The 19,867-nt window shown below is 41.5% G+C and overlaps 1 protein-coding gene and 1 long non-coding RNA gene across 4 annotated transcripts in view; one reads left to right on the forward strand and one right to left on the reverse strand.

The window, feature by feature from the left end:
• Positions 1 to 13,757, reverse strand: part of LOC120524187 — a 32,193-nt gene extending 18,436 nt beyond the window's left edge. Inside the window, exons 1-2 of the long non-coding RNA XR_005632754.1 lie at positions 13,191 to 13,757; positions 12,744 to 12,933 (exon numbers count right to left, since the gene is read on the reverse strand). This is a non-coding gene — a long non-coding RNA (uncharacterized LOC120524187). The remainder of the gene's footprint in view (positions 1 to 12,743; positions 12,934 to 13,190) is intronic.
• Positions 13,758 to 14,248: 491 nt separating this feature from the next.
• Positions 14,249 to 19,867, forward strand: part of LOC120522335 (NACHT, LRR and PYD domains-containing protein 3-like) — a 103,317-nt gene continuing 97,698 nt past the window's right edge. For all 3 annotated transcript variants that reach the window (XM_039743355.1, XM_039743358.1, XM_039743357.1), the window contains exon 1: positions 14,249 to 14,365. In XM_039743355.1, coding sequence (XP_039599289.1) covers positions 14,299 to 14,365 — 67 coding nt within the window. In that variant the 5' untranslated portion in view covers positions 14,249 to 14,298. The remainder of the gene's footprint in view (positions 14,366 to 19,867) is intronic.

A 19,867-nucleotide genomic window follows, 5' to 3' on the forward strand; every position in this document is an offset into this window, starting at 1 on the left:
CCAGTCCCATACTCCCTCGTTCACCACTCTTAGGTCATGTGCTATCCTCCACTTTGATTTATCACCTTTCAAAACATGGAGCAGCCTCATGTTACAAATGCTTTGTGTCTCTTGTGTCTAACACTCCTGCCTATAAACGCTCCTGTAATCATGCTCTCTGTTCCGTCCTCTGCCTCAGGTTTATTAAGGTATTGCATTTTCCAGGGTGGCTTGTACCCAGACTTCACTGTCAGTTCCACTGGATTGGCTCAACTTCTAGGCCTACATCGGTGTCATGTACAGACCAGGGTTTACTCAAGTTTACTGCTCCTCCATGTCAAGCCTTAGCAGTTCTTGTTTTGTTTCAAGCATTCCTAACTGTCGAGATGCTGGCAGTTTCACCACTTTGGGCGCTCCTTCCATGCTAGCTGTGTATAAAATTCTTATGTATTTTTTATCCTCAGATTGATTAATCATTATGTTACCTGTCAGGCTCCACCTTACTCACTCTGCTCTTTATATCATAGGCCCTAAGTCTTTGCTCTCAAATCACTCAGCTACTAGCATAGTCATGTGTGGCACGGCAGAAGGGTTTCTGAACCATTTCTTGGTGAATTCATTTTGATCTGTCTGCATAGCAGCTCCCTGTTTTCCGATTATTACATAGCGTGAGAGAAGAAGGACAGTCTGAGAAGCAGTTTCAGAGAGCCATCTCCACTCCAACTGGCCATCAGTATCATACATCATTGTGCAGTGATGCTCTGATTTAGGTTTCCTGACTCTTGGCATTTTAATTTCAATAAATAATCCCCATTTTTTCTACCACTAACAAACTACCATTTGGGACAATGCATAACCCGCCCGGGATACACCAGACGTCATATTTAACTTGCACAAGTAAATTTACAGATGAACGGTCAGAAACCAATAAGGGAATTCTAGTTATTTTATCTTTTATGTGCAGATGCACTGGAGACGTCAGAGGAATTAATTATGTTTGTCCCAAGAATCCTGCTGTCTTAACATGTTTACCAGACATTGGAAGGTGCATCACGTCTCTCTTGTTAATACATATACAAGCGGCTCCATTATCTACCACTAGCAAAATACCCGCACTTCGCAGCGGAGAAGTAGTGTGTTAAAGAAGCAATGAAAAAGAAAAGGAAACATTTTGAAAATAACGTAACATGATTGTCAATGTAATTGTTTTGTCACTGTTGTGAGTGATGAGTGTTGTTGTCATATATATATATATATATATATATATATATATATATATTTACACACACACACATAAACATATATATATACATATCTATACATATACACATATATACATACATATATATACTACATATATACACATACATATACACACACATATATATACACACACACACATATATAAACATATATATACATATACATACATATCTACATATATACACACACAGCTATTTCAGATCAGTGCAATACGCTGCTTGTTAAAACGGATGACTCCGCTCTTACGTGCAAGTCTGCGTGGATATTATGAACTATCGATTTGTTCAAGTTCTATTTAAATTTTAAATAGAAGGAATTTTTATTTAGTCGACAGAAATATCTTTGGTAGGAATGGTAAAACAGACAGGAATATTATTTGTGAATAAATCAACTCAAACCTTAAACAACTTATAATATTTTGCTCTCCATAAAAATATATCCTGTCTAAATTATACAAGTTAGAAATAAAGTAAACGTTAAAAGAACAAACATTCAAATTTCTTTACTCTTATGTAATTTTATATAAAAATAAACTTAGATTTTAAATATCCCAAAAGATTTTGCTCTCCATAAAAATATATCCTGTCAAAATTATACAAATTCAAATATGAACATGCTGCATAACAAAACCTGGAAATATAAATAAAATGTGTTCCTTTCAGCAATAACAAATCAAATCATTCAGTTGTCTTTGCTCATATGTCATTTTAGAGCTGGACGCCTGGCATCTTTTTTTGGCCACAGGTTCGTTTCTGTTTGGTGTGAGGTTCTGTGTTGTGGAGATTCTCAGGATGGATTGCAGGTGCTCATCAGTGAGGCGACTCCTGTGTGCTGTTTTGTTAGTCTTTATCACTGAGAAGAGCTTCTCACACAGATATGTGCTACCAAACATGCACAAGGTTCGAGCCGCATGTAGACGGACTTTTTGTTCTTCAAAGTCACCAAAGCGCCGCAAACTCAGTGCAGTGCGCCAGTTTATCAGCAAAGTGCGTATTTGGGAACACCGTAGTGACGACTTGGTTTAACATTACTTGGCAACAGGGAAAGTGGGGCAAATTGCACTGGTGCATTTGTGTCTCCCATAAAAGCAGCTTCACTTGAAATCACTTTGTGATTGTGCACGGTTAAAACGTCCGCTGAAGTGTCAGATTCTTATTTAATTATTCTGCTTTCTGTATCTTCTGCATTGCATTCAGGTTACCCTGATGTTTTGTCTCATAGTGCCGCCTTAGATTAAATTCTGTAATTACAGCCACATTAGCTCCACAAATGAGACACACGGGTTCAGTAAACATATACTCAGCCTCCCATCGGTTTTAAAGGCTCTATTTTCAGAATCAACTTTTCTCTTCAGCATCGTGTGAGCTAGCTTCGCAATAACTTGCAGCATCATAAGGTAGACTTGATTAACGCGGTAAGTGTTCGGCAAGGCAGCTGAAGCGCTGCATTATGGGATCTGTAGTTTATTGTGTTACCAGCGCTTCATATACCCGGCATTAATAACAATAATACAGTATATAAAATGATCTCGGGCGGATATAATTACGCCGGCCGGATGTGGCCCGCCCTTGAGTTTGACACATATGGACTAAATAGAACTTGAAAAGATATATTTTTTCAAATGTGATCGCGCAATTCAGATAGAGTTGACGCAAGACTACAGCCTGCATGCCTCAATAAGTCATCCTCCCTCGCTCTTACTTTTTACCGCTCATCTAATGAATACACTGAGTATGGCTTTACCAAAACAATCATTGATGGCTAATAAAGTATCCATTATTCGAGTATGTAGATCGGGATATATATATATATATATATATATATATATATATATATATATATACCCGCGATCGCAGAGAAGTAGTGTGTTAAAAAGCTAGAAAAGAAAAGGGAACATTTTAAAAATAACGTAACATGACTGTCAATATACAGTATTTGTTTTGTGAGTGTTACTGAGTGTTGCTGTCATCAAGGATTTGATTATCATTATTTCTTTCAATCAGGTTCGTATTTGTAGGATGTGTTGTGTTCAAGTTACATTCCGTGTTTGTCAATCGCTGTAAAGATGACAGGTTTCATTCATCGATTCGTTTCTTACTGCATCAATAAACAGCTCGTCTTCCTCTTTATCTGAGACCCGACACACTGCATACACGGGTTTTTTACACTGTCTTCCTTTAGCGGACATTGACTTTTTCCAACGTGTGCTTTGTTTCCGCAGTAGTTGGATTTATGAATATGCTTGTATGTATCAGACGCTTCATATTTTTGCTGCCTTTTCAATTGTGTAATTCGGTTTTGTTCAGCTCTTTGGAACTGTTGCTTTTATCTGTGCACTGCGCCAGTTCACGTGAGCCACTCGTGTACATGCATCGAAGGTTCCCAGCTGTGCTGGTGCCATCTCGCTATGTCCATGGCTGTATTTAATGTTACCTTAGTCCTGGCACTTAAAACTTTCTCTCGCAGTTTCGCTGAGTTTGTGTCAAACACCACCCTGACCATCTCATCTTCCTCTCCATAAGCACAGTCCTTCACCCGTGAATATTTACCCGTGGCAGTTTGCTATTGGATTGCCGCTGACGGACGGCCTTATATGGGCAGGCACTAAATTACAAACGCCAGCAGCAGCCTGTCTATGAACTTAATTTAAAGTGTAGGTTTACATCGTGCTTTGTTTCAAGTAGCAGAACTCATGAATATGGTTGTATATGTCACTCGCCGCTTCTTATTGTTTCGCTGCCTTCTCAATTATATAATGCATGTTTTCTTCAGCGCTTTTTGAGGTCTTCCTGGTTTTCTATGTACTGCGTGATTACGTGGGAGGCGTGATGATGTCACACGAAACTCCGCCCCCACGGCGTTGAAGCTCATCTCCATTACAGTAAATGGAGAAAACTGCTTCCAGTTATGACCATTACGCGTAGAATTTCGATATAAAACCTGCCCAACTTTTGTAAGGAAGCTGTAAGGAATGAACCTGCCAAATTTCAGCCTTCCACCCACACGGGAAGTTGGAGAATTAGTGATGAGTCAGTCAGTGAGTGAGTGAGTGAGTGAGTGAGTGAGTGAGTGAGGGCTTTGCCTTTTATTAGTATAGATTACAGGAATGTTATTTCCTTCAGTTTCAATAGTTGTTACTGGCTCTGCATCTGCACACTCTGTTAACACTGGATATTGACCTTCCCAAGTAGAATTATTCTCTGGCCACCCTTAACAGTCCTGATTAAATCCAAGTGAAGCATTGGCGGGCCCTGAAGTAGCCTGCTGCTGACTCCAGTTTGGCTGACTACAATTCTACTGGGAATTAGACTGGCAGTTTTGATTATTCTGGGCTGACTGATCACCCTGTACCCATGGGTTTACCCTGCAGTTTCTCCTGTTATGCCCTGGCTGGCCACAACCCCAACAGACACCAGGTGGTCCTTGTGATTGTTTAAATTTTCCACCTTCTTGTTCTTTTGCTGTCCCTTTCCCCGGCCATGCTGCTGGACATATATATTAACAGGGGTTGGAGCTGGTGCTACTGGGGGTGCTCTGGCAACTGCAGGGCCAGGGGTCAGGGGGCGATACCACTGGCGCCTCTACTAAGCGTTCATCTGCTGTTTTCATTTCTGAGGCACGGACCAGTGGAGCCAGCATTTTCTTTTTGTTTTTGTGCGTCATCTCCCTCAGTTGACCTCTTTGTCCTGGTCACTTGATGTTTTCTAAGATTTTTAATCCATTCCAGTTCCTTTTGTAATCTACGGGTTTTGTTCCAAAAAGGAATGGGAACATTTGTGGGACATGATCTGCTTTGGAAAAGTGAATATATAATTGGGTTTGTCTTTCTTGGTTCTCAATCAAAGATGCTGTGTAAATCTGCTTCTGATATAATTTTTTGTTTCACCTATATAAATCATCTGACAGGATTTGCACTGTATTGCATAAATGCAGTTGGTCGTACAACCCCAATTCCAATGAAGTTGGGATGTTGTCTAAAACGTAAATAAAAACAGAAAACAATGATTTGCAAATTCTTTTCAACCTATATTCAATTGAATACACTACGAAGACAAGATTTCTAATGTTCAAACTGATAAACTTTATTGTTGTTTTGCAAATCTTCACTCATTTTGAATTTGATGCCTACAACACATTCCAAAAAAGGTGGGACAGGGGCAGATAAAGACTGGGAAAGTTTTGAACATTCCATAGGTGAACAGGTTCATTGGAAACAGGTGTTTGTCATAATTGGGTATTAAAGGAGCATCCCCAAAAGGCTCAGTCGTTCACAAGCAAGGATGGGGCGAAGTTCACCACTTTGTGAACAACTGCATGGGCAAATAAAAGTCCAGCAGTTTAAGAACAACGTTTCTCAACGTACAATTGTAAGGAATCTAGGGATTTCATCATCTACTGTCCATAATATCATCAAAAGATTCAGAGAATCTGGAGAAATCTCGGCACGTAAGCGGCAAGGCCGAATACCTACACTGGATGCCCGTGACCTTCGATCCCTCAGGTGGCACTGCATTAAAAACCGACATCATTCTGTAAAGGATATTACCACATGGGCTCAGGAATACTTTAGAAAAGGGTTTGCAAATCATTGTGTTCTGTTTTTATTTACGTTTTACACAACTTTCCAACTTCATTGGAATTGGGGTTGTATTTAAACCTAAAACCTGAAAGATGGGTAGTCCCGTACTAGAAAATGGATTAGTAATTATTTTCTTTTTAACAAATGGAATTTTCCATGCACATTTATTGCTCTTTTTCATTGTGCATGAGGCATGAACTAATAAATCTTTTAGGTTTTTATTTCTGCTACAAGCCACCATAATTTTAAATCCTTTCAGGTCCTCACTAGTCTGTTGTACCTGAAGAAAATTACTATGCAGTACCTCCCTCCTGTGCCTATACTGAAAATGTAAATACCATAGGCACAATATTATTTATTTTTTTTTTGTCCAATTATTCCATATACTGTCTTCCTCCTGTACTGTCCGCTCTCGTACTTCCACAATGAACAGAGCAGTCATCATAGGGTTAGGGATAGGCTTAGGGTCTGGATCTTTTTCCATTTCTAGTTTCCACCTTCTTAGCTCTCTGTCTAAAAAAGCAGCTGGGTTTTCTGAATCCCCAGTCGGCTCTTCCTTTAGCATTTTTGGGTCAGATTTCACTGGATATTCTTCTCTAACGACCCTCCATACATTGGATTGATAATTATCTAAAGTGTCCGCATCATACATCGTAGTGCCAATAGCTGCAGCCAGATTTGATTTCCCCAGTACATACTCCATTTGGCTGGTGCCCCCTATCCTCGCCAACAGTGTTTTCACATCCCCTACAGCCAGCTGCTTCCCTATCTTCTTTTCTTTTCTTTTCTTCAAAGACCCTAATCCATTTGCCTTCCCCCCTCATGTCTGCTAGGGAGGCATCCCCCATGGCGTGTACTGAGCTCTATCTCCTTTAATTAATACTGGTAATTGACATTTACTGACTCCCGGTTCTTCTACACTATTTTGGTTAAAATACCCTGCACTCCAATTCCCAGCACTCCCCCATATGTTCCACAATTCACCTGTGGGAAGATCCAAGCCAGGAAACTGTCTTCTTTCTGCCCTTTTTACTAAATTTCTTTTCCTAATTCCTAAGCAAAAGTTACTCCTCCTGGGGACCCCCAGTGCTGTGGCTGTTTATTTCTTAATTCCCTTTTTAACTCCTCTACAATGGATATGTTAGCTGGGGCTTTTTGACATCATGGCCCTCTTTCCCTATCCTTCCGCCTTATCATACTTCTAATCAGACTGTCCTGCTGATTACCATCTTCATCCTCTCCTATTTCATCAATTACTATACATTCATCATCTTCCTCCCATTCCTCTGAATCTTCTGCTATTAACCCATCCTCTTCATCACTTATTTTAAGCTCACACCATCTTTAAGACTTTCTTCTCCTTATCACTTTGTGATCATCTTTTTTTATGATGGGTGTGCAGGACCTCAGCCTCCTTCCACTTATTTCTGCAAGCCCTTCTTTCTGCTTACCTTTCTCTAATCTCAACGTGCTCTCTTGTCTCTTTTCCTCACCCAGAAATTTACGTGCGGCCCATGTAATCTTACATGTTTCCTCCAATATGGCCCTCAGGTAGTCTTCTGTACATTAGTTCAAAAGCCTTCCAGTTTTCTGATAACGTTTCAACATATCGTTCATGTCTTCATAACCTGCCGCCTTCTGCGGGCTTCCCACTATCATATGCACATAATCTGAGTCCTCCTCTGTCTCTTCGTCTACCCATGCTTTTTGAAAATCAGCTTTCCCTTGCCTGCACTTGTCCTTTTTAAATTTTGCCTTTTTCCTTTGTTCAGGGGTCCTTTTCTGTCTTTCTCCCGATATTGTTTCCACACTGCTAGTCTCTGTCAGTGGTTTTGTGGCTGCGCTCTCTGTGTTCCCTTTCAGCGTTTCCTGCTCAATTGGCCAGCTTCACTCGTCCTGCAATATTCACTTTTCCTGTGATAAATGGACATTCTAATTTTATCCCCCTATAGTTACTACAGTCCTGCGCATCCCCCTTATTCTTAAATATCGGCACCAGCACACTTCTTCTCCACTCATCAGGCATCCTCTCCCTTTCCAAGATTCCATTAAACATTCTGGTTAAAAACTCCACTGCCATCTCTCCTAAACACCTCCATGCTTCCATAGGCATGTCATCTGGACCAACGTCCTTTCCATTTTTCATCCTCTTCATAGCTGTCCTTACTTCCTCCATACTAATCTGTTGCACTTCCTGATTTACTGTCTCTACATCATCCAACCTTCTCTCTCTCTCGTTCTCTTCATTCAGTACTCTCAAAGTACTCTTTCCATCTGCTCAACACTCTCTCCTCACTTGTGAGTATGTTTCCATCTTTATCCTTTATCACCCTAACCTGCCGCACATCTTTCCCAGCTCTGCCCCTCTGTACAGCCCACAGGTCCTTCTCTCCCTCTTTAGTGTCCAACCTCTCATGGAACTCATCATATGCCTTTTTATTTAGCCTTCGCCACCTCTCTCTTCACCTTGCGCCTTATCTCCTTGTACTCCTATCTACTTTCTGCATCACTCTGATTATCCCACTTCTTCTTTGCCATCCTCTTCCTCTGTATACTCTCCTGTTTTTCCTCATTCCACCACCAGGTTTCCTTTTACTCCTTCCAGATGTCATGCCAAGCACCCTTCTTGCTGTCACCCTTACTACATCTGCTGCAGTTTCCCAGCTATCTGGTAATTCTTAACTGCCACCAACTGCCTGTCTCACCTCCTCCCTATACTCAACCTTGTAGTCTTCCTTTTTCAACTTCCACCATTTGATCCTTGGCTCTGCCCTCATTCTCTTCCTCTTCTTGATCTCCAACGTCAGCGTACATACCACCATCCTATGCTGCTTAACTACACTTTCCCCTGCCACCACTTTGCAGTCTTCAATCTCCTCCAGATTGACTCTTCTGCATAGGATGTAATCTACCTGTGTGAATCTTCCTCCACTCTTGTACGTAACCCTATGTTCCTCTCTCTTCTTAAAATATGTATTCACCACAGCCATGTCCATCCTTTTGGCAAAATCCACTATCCTCTGACCTTCTTCATTCCTCTCCTTGACACCATACCTACCCATCACCTTCTCCTCTCCACTGTTCCCTTCACCAATATGCCCATTGAAATCCACTCCGATCACCACTTTCTGTCCTTTGGGTACATTGTTCAAACTTCATCCAACTCACTCCAAAAATCTTCTTTCTCACCCATTGCACACCCAACTTGTGGTGTATATGCACTAACAGCAGTCAGCATCACACCTCCAATTTCCAGCTTCATAATCATTACTCTGCCTGACACTCTTTTCACCTCCCCAACAATGAGGATCTTACAAGCCGGATCACCCTTGGGGAAATGCGCCACATGGCTGTAGTGCCGTAACTGACACTCCCTCACAATGCAGGCAATGTGCCTCATTCAGGACTCCATGAGCAACCACTCATTCGACACGAAGTAAAACCAACATTACCCAAGGATTTTCCAGAGTGACACAATACCAAAGGAGTCCAGTGTTCATCTCAGGTCACTGGATAGTGCCCATGTCGCGCAACCATATAGCAAGACAGGAAGCACCAGGACTCCAAAGACTTGGACCTTCGTCCTTTTGCATAGATATCGGGAGCACCACACACCCCTTTCCAGCGACCTCATGACTCTCCCAATCCGTCTACTGACTTCACAGGAAGAGTCACCAGAGACATGAATATCACAGCCAATTAAGTAAACCTCTCGATGAGATTGACGTTGTCTCTGCAAAAAGACACACTACTTATGGCCGTGCCCAAGAGGTCATTAAAGGTCTGGCTCTTTGGTTTTTATCAGGACACTCACAAACCCAGACACTCAGATTCCTCACTCAGTCTCTCAAGCACCCCGATCAGAGTCTCCATTGACTCCGCAAAGATCACAGCATCGTCAGCAAAGTCAAGATCCATGAATCTTTCTTCACCAACTGATGCCCCACAGCCACTGGACCCCCTGACCTTACCAAACACCCTGTCCATACAAGCATTGAACAGAATAGGAGCAGAACATATCCCTGACGAACCCCAGAATCAACTGGGAAAAACGCAGAGGTCCTGCCTCCACTCTGCACAGCACTCGCAGTACCAGTGTACAGGCCAGCCATGATATCCAGCAACCTCGAGGGGATCCCGCAAACCCTCAGGATGTCCCACAGGGCAGCTTTATCAACTGAGTCGAATGCTTTGCGAAAATCAACAAAGGCTGCAAAGAAACTCTGCCGATATTCGCGTTTGCACTCCATGAGAACCCTCAGTACCAGGATGCGGTTGATGGTAGACTTCTTAGGCGTAAAACCAGACTGTTCCGGTCGCTGGTAGGTTAGCAAGTGATCACAGATCCTACTGAGGACAATCCTAGCAAGGACCTTACCCGGCACCAAATGCAGTGTTATCCCCTTGTAGTTGCTGCAATCCAGGCAATCACCCTTCCCTTTCCAGATAGGGACGACAAGTCCTGTTTTCCAGTCAGTTGGGATGATGCCATTCTCCCAAATGGAAGAAAAGATTTGCTTGCAATGCGAGGAGGACAACCTTACCACCAGCTTGGAGAAGATCACCCTGGATACTACAGAGCCTTTCCCCCCTCAGCTGGTTCACCACCTGTGCAATCTTAGTGAGATTGGGTGGTTCACAGCTAATTGGAGGACCAGCCTCAAGAATTGTGGATCCAGAGATATCCAACATCCTAGCCAGAGGATCAGCTTTGAACAACTGCTCCAAGTAGTCAGCCCAGTGTATCACAACTGCAGTGTCATCAGTAAGGACCATTCCATCAGCTGCCCTGACTGCGACTCTCCGAGGACCAGATTCAGAAGTGCGTAATGCGTCGATTCCTCTGTAAGCTGGATGTGGGTCGCTAGACCACAGATGGTGTGTCACTTGATCACAGATTCCTCTAACAAACGCCTCTTTATCTGCTCTCAGAGCCCTCGCAGCCATCCTTCTCAGTTCCCAGTACAGACCAGAGTTGCCATCGAGCTGTGCACTGTGACTCCTCTCGATGATACCCAGGATGCCCTGCAGGATGAAACACCAGCTTCTAGGAACACCAGTAACACCAACACAACCCTCAGCAACCTTCAGGGTCTTGTGATGGAAGGTGTTCCACATCACAATAGGATTGGCAGTTGTACCCAAATCTGCAAGTTCCTCACAAAAACTGAGTGCAAACTCGTTAGAAACTGCCTGGTCTTAGAGTCTGGTCAAGTCCAGGCTCATTTTCCTAGTAGGTGGTAGCCTACTTGACCTAAGCTGGATCCTAAGAGTAGCAACAAGAAGTTTATGGTCAGAATTCACAAACTGGCATTTCGTACACCCTGCAGTTTTGCTAGAACCTCCAGCGTCTGCCCACGAGGATGTGATCGATCTCCTTCACCGCACCACCAGTATTGGAGTACCAAGTCCAACGATGTGGTTCAGGGCGCTGGAACCAGGATCCAGCGATTCGCAGCCCCTGACCTTTTGCAAAGTCATGGAACATGGAGCCACTTTCACCACCAGTCACATAAGGATAAATCATAACCTTTTTCATTCTTTTTTTTAAAATAAGTTCTTACTTAGCAACGCTTTTATCATGAGTCTACAATTAATAATGTTAGCCTATAAAGAAGTATTTTTTGCTCCTTTAGTTTTATTTTCAACTAGCCGAAGCCCATCGTAGCATACAGCGTACGGCGGTGTAAGAATAGGAACGGAAAATGGTGAGAAAGGAATTCAGTATAACAAAGGCTTAGAAAACCACCGTCGCAGTATAACGAAAATAGCAAGGAGCGAAACCAATGCCAATGGTCGAGAGAGTACCTTCCTGTAGCAGGCTGCGGAAAACATAGACATATATAGATAAACGCCACATTCACTGTGTTGCCCAGTCGACATGATAAGTCAGCGCGTCTGTCCTATTGTGAGTTTTAAAAGTGCCATTTAAACTAATACAGGTAGAAATGGAAACCGGGTTTTCTGATGAAAAAACAATAACTTTTTAAGCAGTATCGTTTGCATACAACAGATTTTGGCGAATCATTTACATGCAATTATTTATATCCATTTACATACTAAATGTGTGCGTATCCCAGGGTCTTACAGTTGGTGGGCGGGGCTCTGTAAGTTGGTGGGCGTGGCTCTCTGTCTTGTGTGCGCTCTCTGTCTTGCTTGCCCTCAGTTAGTGTTGGCAGGCGGGGCTCTGTGATTTGGCGATCGTGGCTCTCTGTCTTGCGTGTGGTGTAAAGTCAACTTGGCTCAGAGGCGCATGTGGACTTTTGCACTGACGAAAGCGACTGAGGCTATGTTTGGTGAGTTGTTGCGTGCCTCGAGAGCGACGCTGGACTTGGGAGGAAGGTTACTGTTGGCTTGCGTGGCTCTGTCGTGCGTATCCCATGAGGCAGTAGGAGGTTAGAGTTGGTGGGCGGGGCTCTGTCGAGCGTATCCCATGGTCTTAGAGTTGGCGGGCGGGGCTCTGTCTTGCTTGCGCTTACTGTCTTGTGTGCCCTTAGTGAATTATATATATATATATAGATAAAAAGTGTACTTCATAAGTTTTCACCGCTTTACTTGAAATTGCAGGTGGGACTATGCAGTACATATTTTTTCTTAACTTTATTAGCATAAATATAGATTTCTATTTCTAATCCCCCAGCTTTATTTTTGAATGTGATTTATTAGTCTATGTAATAAACAGCAATCCATGTATAAAAATGAACACATCTGTTATAAAATCAGCACAATAGTCATCAATAATCTTCAGTTTATTAAAATAAAATGCCTGTAAAAAGTAAAATAAAAATGTACACCCTTGTAATTTGTCTGTAATGATGATGACACATTACTGGCTTGTCCAGTTTCCTGCTTACATACTAAAAAATTACTTTCAGGTGATGACAACCTAAAGTGATCTTCAAATAAACCCAACACGTCTCACCTTCATCCTCCAAGGCTACTCACTGTGCCTCTCCGTAGGTGTAGGTGATTTCTTCACCAGGAACAATATCTCTTCTAACAAACACACAGCGGTGGGATATTTTGCCAGCTTCTTCATTTTGCAGTTTGGATTTTGTGGTTGTCATTCATCATTCTTCCAACAAGAGCCATCATCTTTGGCTGAATCAGTGCTGTAATAACAGTACAGTTTAAATACAAATTACAAATACTGTATGTATTTAAGGCATACACAATGGCGATCTGACTCATACATGAGAACTATAAAGTATGAAGAAATATTTGCTTTACAATTAGTGCAGTCAATGATTACTTCAGAGTGGTAATTTCTCTAAATATTAAAAGTAATGACATTAAAAAAAGAAACCAGGTTATTATTATGTTATTATAACTCGTAAGAAAGATGTGGTGTAACTTGTGCAGCACTCACATAATTTAGAAGTATGTCTGTTGTATATGTCATAAGTACTTCATTATTTATTCTGGGACAGGTGAACGTGATCATACCGTCTAGCTGTATTTCTTTGTTACACTTTTTACTTTCATTCCCTTAACGTTATTATAACGATCAGGCTGGAGATACAGAGGGCCGTGTGTCTGCGCAGCTACTGAGCTAGCACGGTGCTTTCAGAAGGCGCTGTGCGTTATGCAAATAAAACATGAAATCAGCGAGAGGAGGAGGTCCTGAAAAAAAAGGGCGGAAGGAGCGCGAGAGACGGGATTGATGGGGCTGGAATGGAGGCGCTCTCGCTGTCCGTGGAGGGGTGAAGATCAGGAGAACACACTGTGCAGACGAGAAGGTGCAGCATGTAGCGATGGGTTGCTTGATACTGTCCTGTCCACACCGTGTCGGGCTTTAGAAGCGCTGGTGTTTGAAGCGCCGCTTCGGGGCTTGTTGCAAATGCGCCCGTCACGTGATTTTGAGGCATGACGTCACTGGTGTCTGCGCAGTCCGAAGCCGATTTGATCAGCCAGTCCTCCACCGGACCCCTGTGGCTCAAAATATAAAAGCAGTGGTACATTAAAAAAGTGCTCTGACGCGCGTTTGAATCCTGCGATTCACATTGGAGGGGGCTCATGTATTGTATTGAGCATGAAAAAAACAAAAAAAAGGCTTTTTAAGAAACAGTAATGTAGCACATGTCTGTAAGTGAACAAATACGTTAAAAAGACATTAGGAAAGATTCACACATTCCTTCTGTGGAGTCTTGTCCACCTAGAATCGGCAACAAATTGACGAGCATATTTGGCGTAAGGCAGCATGCATTGTAACAATCCAGCGTCTCTTCAGCCCCATCTCGATCTTATCAGAGAGACTAAGAAACTCTTCACATTACAGTTTACAAGGCAGATGTTGTCATCACAACAGTATTTCCGCAAGACACCATCCATCCATCTATTATCCAATCCGTTATATCCTAACTACAGGGTCACGGGGGTCTGCTGGAGCCAATCCCAGCCAAGGCAGGGCGCAAGGCAGGAAAGAAACCCCGGGCCGGGCGCCAGCCCACCGCAGTCCGCAAGACACTCCTCAGTCAATGTTTTTAGTATACAGTGGTTCCCAGATCTGCAGCTGGAATATATTGTTGATTTCCAAAAAGCAATGTGAGTAAAAGCGAGCTCGGCATAACTAATTACAACTGTCATTAAAACAGAATCAGCGCCATCAACGGCATCTTCTGCAGTTTAGAGAAAGTCTTGAGACTCCTGCGTTAATGAGACCAAAAATCGGGAGTGCTCTCCCCAGACTTTCTCGTATACTCAGACATTGCGAGGGATATTTGAGGAGTAAACCACAAGACAGTGATTATCTTCTTCTATAACACGCTACCGTGGCTGTTCGTTTGTCTGTCCAGGATTTTAAATCACCTGTAGCTCGCAAACCGTTTCACCTATTGACTTGAAATTTGGTACACATATTCTACGTGACATCTACTATCCGCATTTGCGGTGATGATTTGTATTAATCTTTTTATTTTTATTTTACTTTACAACTCTCGGCAGCGCGCAGCAGGGCGACCGTGAGGCGCATGCGTATGGGCGCCGTTCTCGTTCCCTACCACGTTCGCTAATCAATCTTGAGGCAGATTGAAGACTTAAGTGCCAGCATGAGTGAAAAATTAAAGAAAACGTACTAAGTAATTGCAACACAAAAACTAACTTAATCAGTTTTAATGCGAAAAGATGCCGACGAAAGTAGAGAAGCAGCGGATCGTTAGGGTGGAGAAAAGAAAAGCTGCTCAGGAAACAGCAAGTGCATCAACCTCTGAGAAAACGAGTGCTAAACAGAGACAGAGAAAGAGTCTGAAAACTACAAGTGTATTCACTGCACGTTATCATGCAGCACACCGTTGCTGGTACTTTATATTATGTACATTAAAGAACAATCAACAGCAGCAGCTGCATGTATAAAATATAAAATCAAGTATGTGTTCAGGTAAAGTACCACTTCAGGTTGATTGATTTGGCCCAAACGTTAATACAGATCAACAATTTTGCTGTAACAACCTCATGCCCAATTTCATCCTTCTATCTCTTTGCATTTTTTGAGTTATGGTGTTTGCACACAGACCCGTCAAGACTCATTAAAATCTCAAGGTTGAATTTTTTCATTATTTCTCGTATACAAGAAAGTAAAAAGTTGAAAATAAACTTTTCAAATTCATCCCGAGGTGGACATAAAGATCATTGAAGTACTGAAAAGGAGAGACAGCTGGATAAGCACATCTGGAGCCAAACTTTCAAAAAAGCACCCGACATCTGACCCTTGTGAATGCATCTTATCAAAGGATTTAGGGTGGGAATCAGTAAATAAGAAGTCGTCCAAACTGCAACACAACAGAATAAATCACTGGTGTAAATAGAATTATTGAAAGACTAAGCTTTTGTCGTTTCTGTATTCTTAAACCATCTTCCAGTTCCACAATCCGCCGCAGTCACTGTCACATTTAACGTTCACTGCTCCTTACCTGTCGTGTTACCCAAAGCATCAACACTCAGTTTTATTCAAGGCTTTACTGTCCTTCCTTTCATACACATAAAATAAGACTCATTTCCTCTACATACATGTTCAATAATATTAATAATCATAACATGGCAGGAATGAGAAAAAGCAGAAGATGGGAATATTCATGAGAAGAGCCTGGACACCAGGATGAGGGGGTGTCTTGTCTCTCGTTACGTGAGCTCATCTGCCTGTCACACATTATTGCCTGTCACTCATCTGCCTGTCACAATGGCACACATTACACTGGGGGGAAAATGAAGTGGAGAATACTGACAATGTACACCTTCAGAAATTGAATAAATCGACTGCATACTGAAGCATTCCATTGCCAAACGTAAAAATGTTTAAGTCTAACAATGAGTTTTTTTAATTATAAACAACACACCAGAACTACTTTACGTTTTGTTACCTTTTTGTTTATTCTCACCAAACATTACATATCTACACGGACAATGAATATATGTAATATGTGGCTCTATTCAATAAGGGCGTGCACAAAAAGGCGAGCTTCAAAAGGGTGACCTCAATTGGCGAATAAAGGCGATCGTAGATAATTTAGTTCAAATGGCTCATACAAAGGTGTAGATCTACTCGTACTCGAAGGCTACACATTCAGAAAGAAGAAAACTATCAACGGGAAACATCTGGAAATGTATTGAATATAGGATTGGAAAATGTTTGTCTCGCTGTCATACCAAAAATGGATTATTCGTCAAGAGACCGTCTACGCACAACCATGTTCCAGATGTGGTGAAGATCAAAACAAGGAAAGCAATAGTGGACATCAAACAACGAGCAACTTCTTCTACTGACGGACCGATGTTTTAATATTCTTGCTTTCACCTTTTTATAGTTCAATCATTGCTCACACTGTCATGTTCGATGTTTGGAAGGCGCTGATTGGCTGAAACAGCCATATCTTTTCTTTCTTTCTTTCTTTCTTTCTTTCTTTCTTTCTTTCAACTTCGCATATCCTCTCCAGGTCTGCATGAGTTTTGCTTTGAGTTCTCCTGATTTATGTGTCATATCCCAAGCAAGTTTGTTAAATGAATGAATAATTATAAACTGGTCTTGTGGATGTGCATCACTGGACTCTGTCATGTAGTGTCACTCTGGCCAGGGTTGGTTCCTGCTTTGCACCTGATGCTGTGAGGAAAGACTCCAGGTCCCTGCAACTAGAATTTTATGTTGTGCATTTGGAGGAAGAAGTTGGCAAATACAGATAAAATATGGCACGTGGTGAGTGGATAATAGGAAGGAATATAGCCAGCTGTATACAGAGCTTAAACAGGGACTGACCAGGGAGACAGGAGGCTGGTAGCACATTTGCAGATGGGCTCACCTGTGAAGACAAGAACATACTGGGAACTTGTGTGCCAGTTTCACTCGACTACCTGCAGGCCTGCCATTTCTTTCCTAATGCAGGTCACCTTTGCCTGTTGCACGGTTTACATGTCAGCAAAATCAGTTTAATGTGACTTGTCCCAAATCAAATCCTACTTCAGGCAGGACATGCCATGAGGGGATTTCTACATCTGAGTAGTTTAACACTAGAATTACCAGAGCCTATGAAAAAACTCGTAGATCCGTCCCACCTTAAATCGCTTCGCACCTCTCCACCCGCATCTTTTGTCCTATAAATGTGTGGATAAGCAGCAAACAGCAATCAGCCTACTAGCACATCCCCCCCACCCTGCACAGTTTTCTCAGCTCAAATCTGTTTCCCTGCGTGTCAGTCACTTAGAGTTGTATAGAGTGAGAAGTCAAGCAAAATGACACCTTTTATAAATACTATATCGTTATTTGGAAAACTTGCATTTCATGTGTGTTCCGTGTCTACTACGATCTATGTAAAAACATTTTTCATGTTTTAGAAATAATTGACAAAATGTAAACATAAAGTGTATAATATGTGAAGCCTGAATTCCAAACAAAAGGTACAAATATAACAGAACAACTGCGTTTTTATTAAAAAATATAACTGCAGAAAAAGAACCCGTGTTAGGGTGCGACATTGACACATATTTGCTACAACCTCTTCGGTGGTGCAACGGTATCAATTGTTGACTGGTAATCAAAACTTCACAGGTTTGATCCTGGATGAGTCCATTTTGAGAAGTGAGCTGCTCTTAGTCTTACTATTTTAGAATAAAAACATACATTTAATTCCAGTCTGTAACAGCCGGTGTGATTTATGATACTTGTAAAGGTTAGCTTTGTTTTTTGTTTTTTTTCAGTTTTATTCTCTCAGCCGCATCCACGATCCCAACCAAACCCCTCATACACTGCTGTTTTCACATAGACGCGTTATAACAAAGGTCAACTCAGATCATGACGACGGTTCTACATTGGAGCAAGAATGCACTTTTGCCATCGCTGTAATTTGTATTTGTACATGGAAGTTTGTACTTACTTAGACTTTACGCTGTAGGAAGTAAGTAAATAAATAAAGGTACAGTAAATAGGTAAATAACATTTGATCTGGCTCTTACATACAAAAGTTGGTGTATTTAAGGATGGTGCATGTGCCCAAAACAATAACATTTATATGTTACTTACGTAAGAGCCTGATCGAATGTTATTTACCTTGAGTTATTTATTTACTTCCTACAGCGTAAAGTCACAAGTAGAGTAAAGAGGGCATGTTCAAAAAATACTTGTAATGCCACAAAAAGTGCCTGCTGACACTTTAGTACGCAAGCTGTTTTGTCTTGGTAGAGTAATATATTGCTCTACTTTCACCTATTATATTATTAATATGTAGCCTTTGTCAGAATGTCTAATCTCACAGACTTACCACTGTTTATAAGGTATTATAGTATATAAATTCTCCCCACCTTCCCTTCTATATCTATAACCTCAGGCAATTAGGTATAGTAAAAAGACAAGCAGGAGTTAAGTTACACATAAAATAATGTATTATTGATAATATTCATAAATAATAACAATATGCAAAGTACATTTGAATATTGGCAACCATACAACCTGATTAAATGGTGATGTGTAGCTCAGGCGGCACTTGTAGTTGCTTAAAATGTCTCTAGTTAAGGCATCATTGGTGCTCAGCTTTCAGCCACATGTCTGTTCAATATGGCTGCCGAGCTGTGCTCTTCATTGTGTTGTCTTCTTCATCAGATGTTAATAAGAGAGAGATAGTGTGAGGTTAAGCAAGTAAATTTATAGTTGTTCTGCCCAACCCCTAGAGGCAATAGGGCATCATAGAGCTTAAAGGCCTCTGAGACAAGCCAATTCCAAACAGCCATACCTCAGACCAATGGGGAAATAGAACATCTTAAAACCTGCTGCCCTCCAAAACCATTTGCTGAGCTAAAGTTTGCCAGTTAGGCAACTTGGCTTTTTGTGAAAGATGAGAGAGAAACTATGGCAGAGAAACATTTGTGTCAAGCACTTCCCCCAGCTCTGTCGTAAAATTTAAAGAGACTCAGTCATAAACTGGGCAAACATGAATGCTTCTCACTAAAGTAACACTAAATTCCATTGCTTTGCCTAAATTACAAATAAAGACATACAAAATATTTATCAAGTTACATGCAAAATTTCACATCGCAACACAAGCAGTGGCACGAGAATGCAGTTAGACTTTTTTTTGGGCATATACACTGTCCAGATCTAAACACTAGCATTTAGAGTCGCTTGCGTACTGAAGAGTCTATAGCTGCAGGTGGAAGCTGCCATCACTGTACTTTGTATGTAAGAGCCAGATCAAATGTTATTTACCTATTAACCTTTATTTATTTACTTACTTACTACAGCGTAAAGTCACAAGTAGAGTGCAGAGCTTACCATGTACAAATACAAAGTACAGCAATGGCAAAAGAGCGACGTGCATTCTAGCTCCAATGTAGAACAGTCATCATGATCTGAGTTCACCTCTGTTATAGCGACTCTTTATGTGAAAACAGCAGTGTCAAATGCAGGGCGGGGGGGTGGTTTTGTGAATGCGACTGACAAAATAAAACTGAATAAAAATAAAAAACAAAACCAACCTTTACAAGTATGAATTACACCGGCTGTTACAGACTGGAATCAAATGTATGTTTTTATTCTAAAATAGTAAGAATACGAGCATCTCACTTCTC

Source organism: Polypterus senegalus, chromosome 2 (genome assembly GCF_016835505.1).
Source record: "Polypterus senegalus isolate Bchr_013 chromosome 2, ASM1683550v1, whole genome shotgun sequence".
Lineage (NCBI taxonomy): Eukaryota > Metazoa > Chordata > Cladistia > Polypteriformes > Polypteridae > Polypterus > Polypterus senegalus.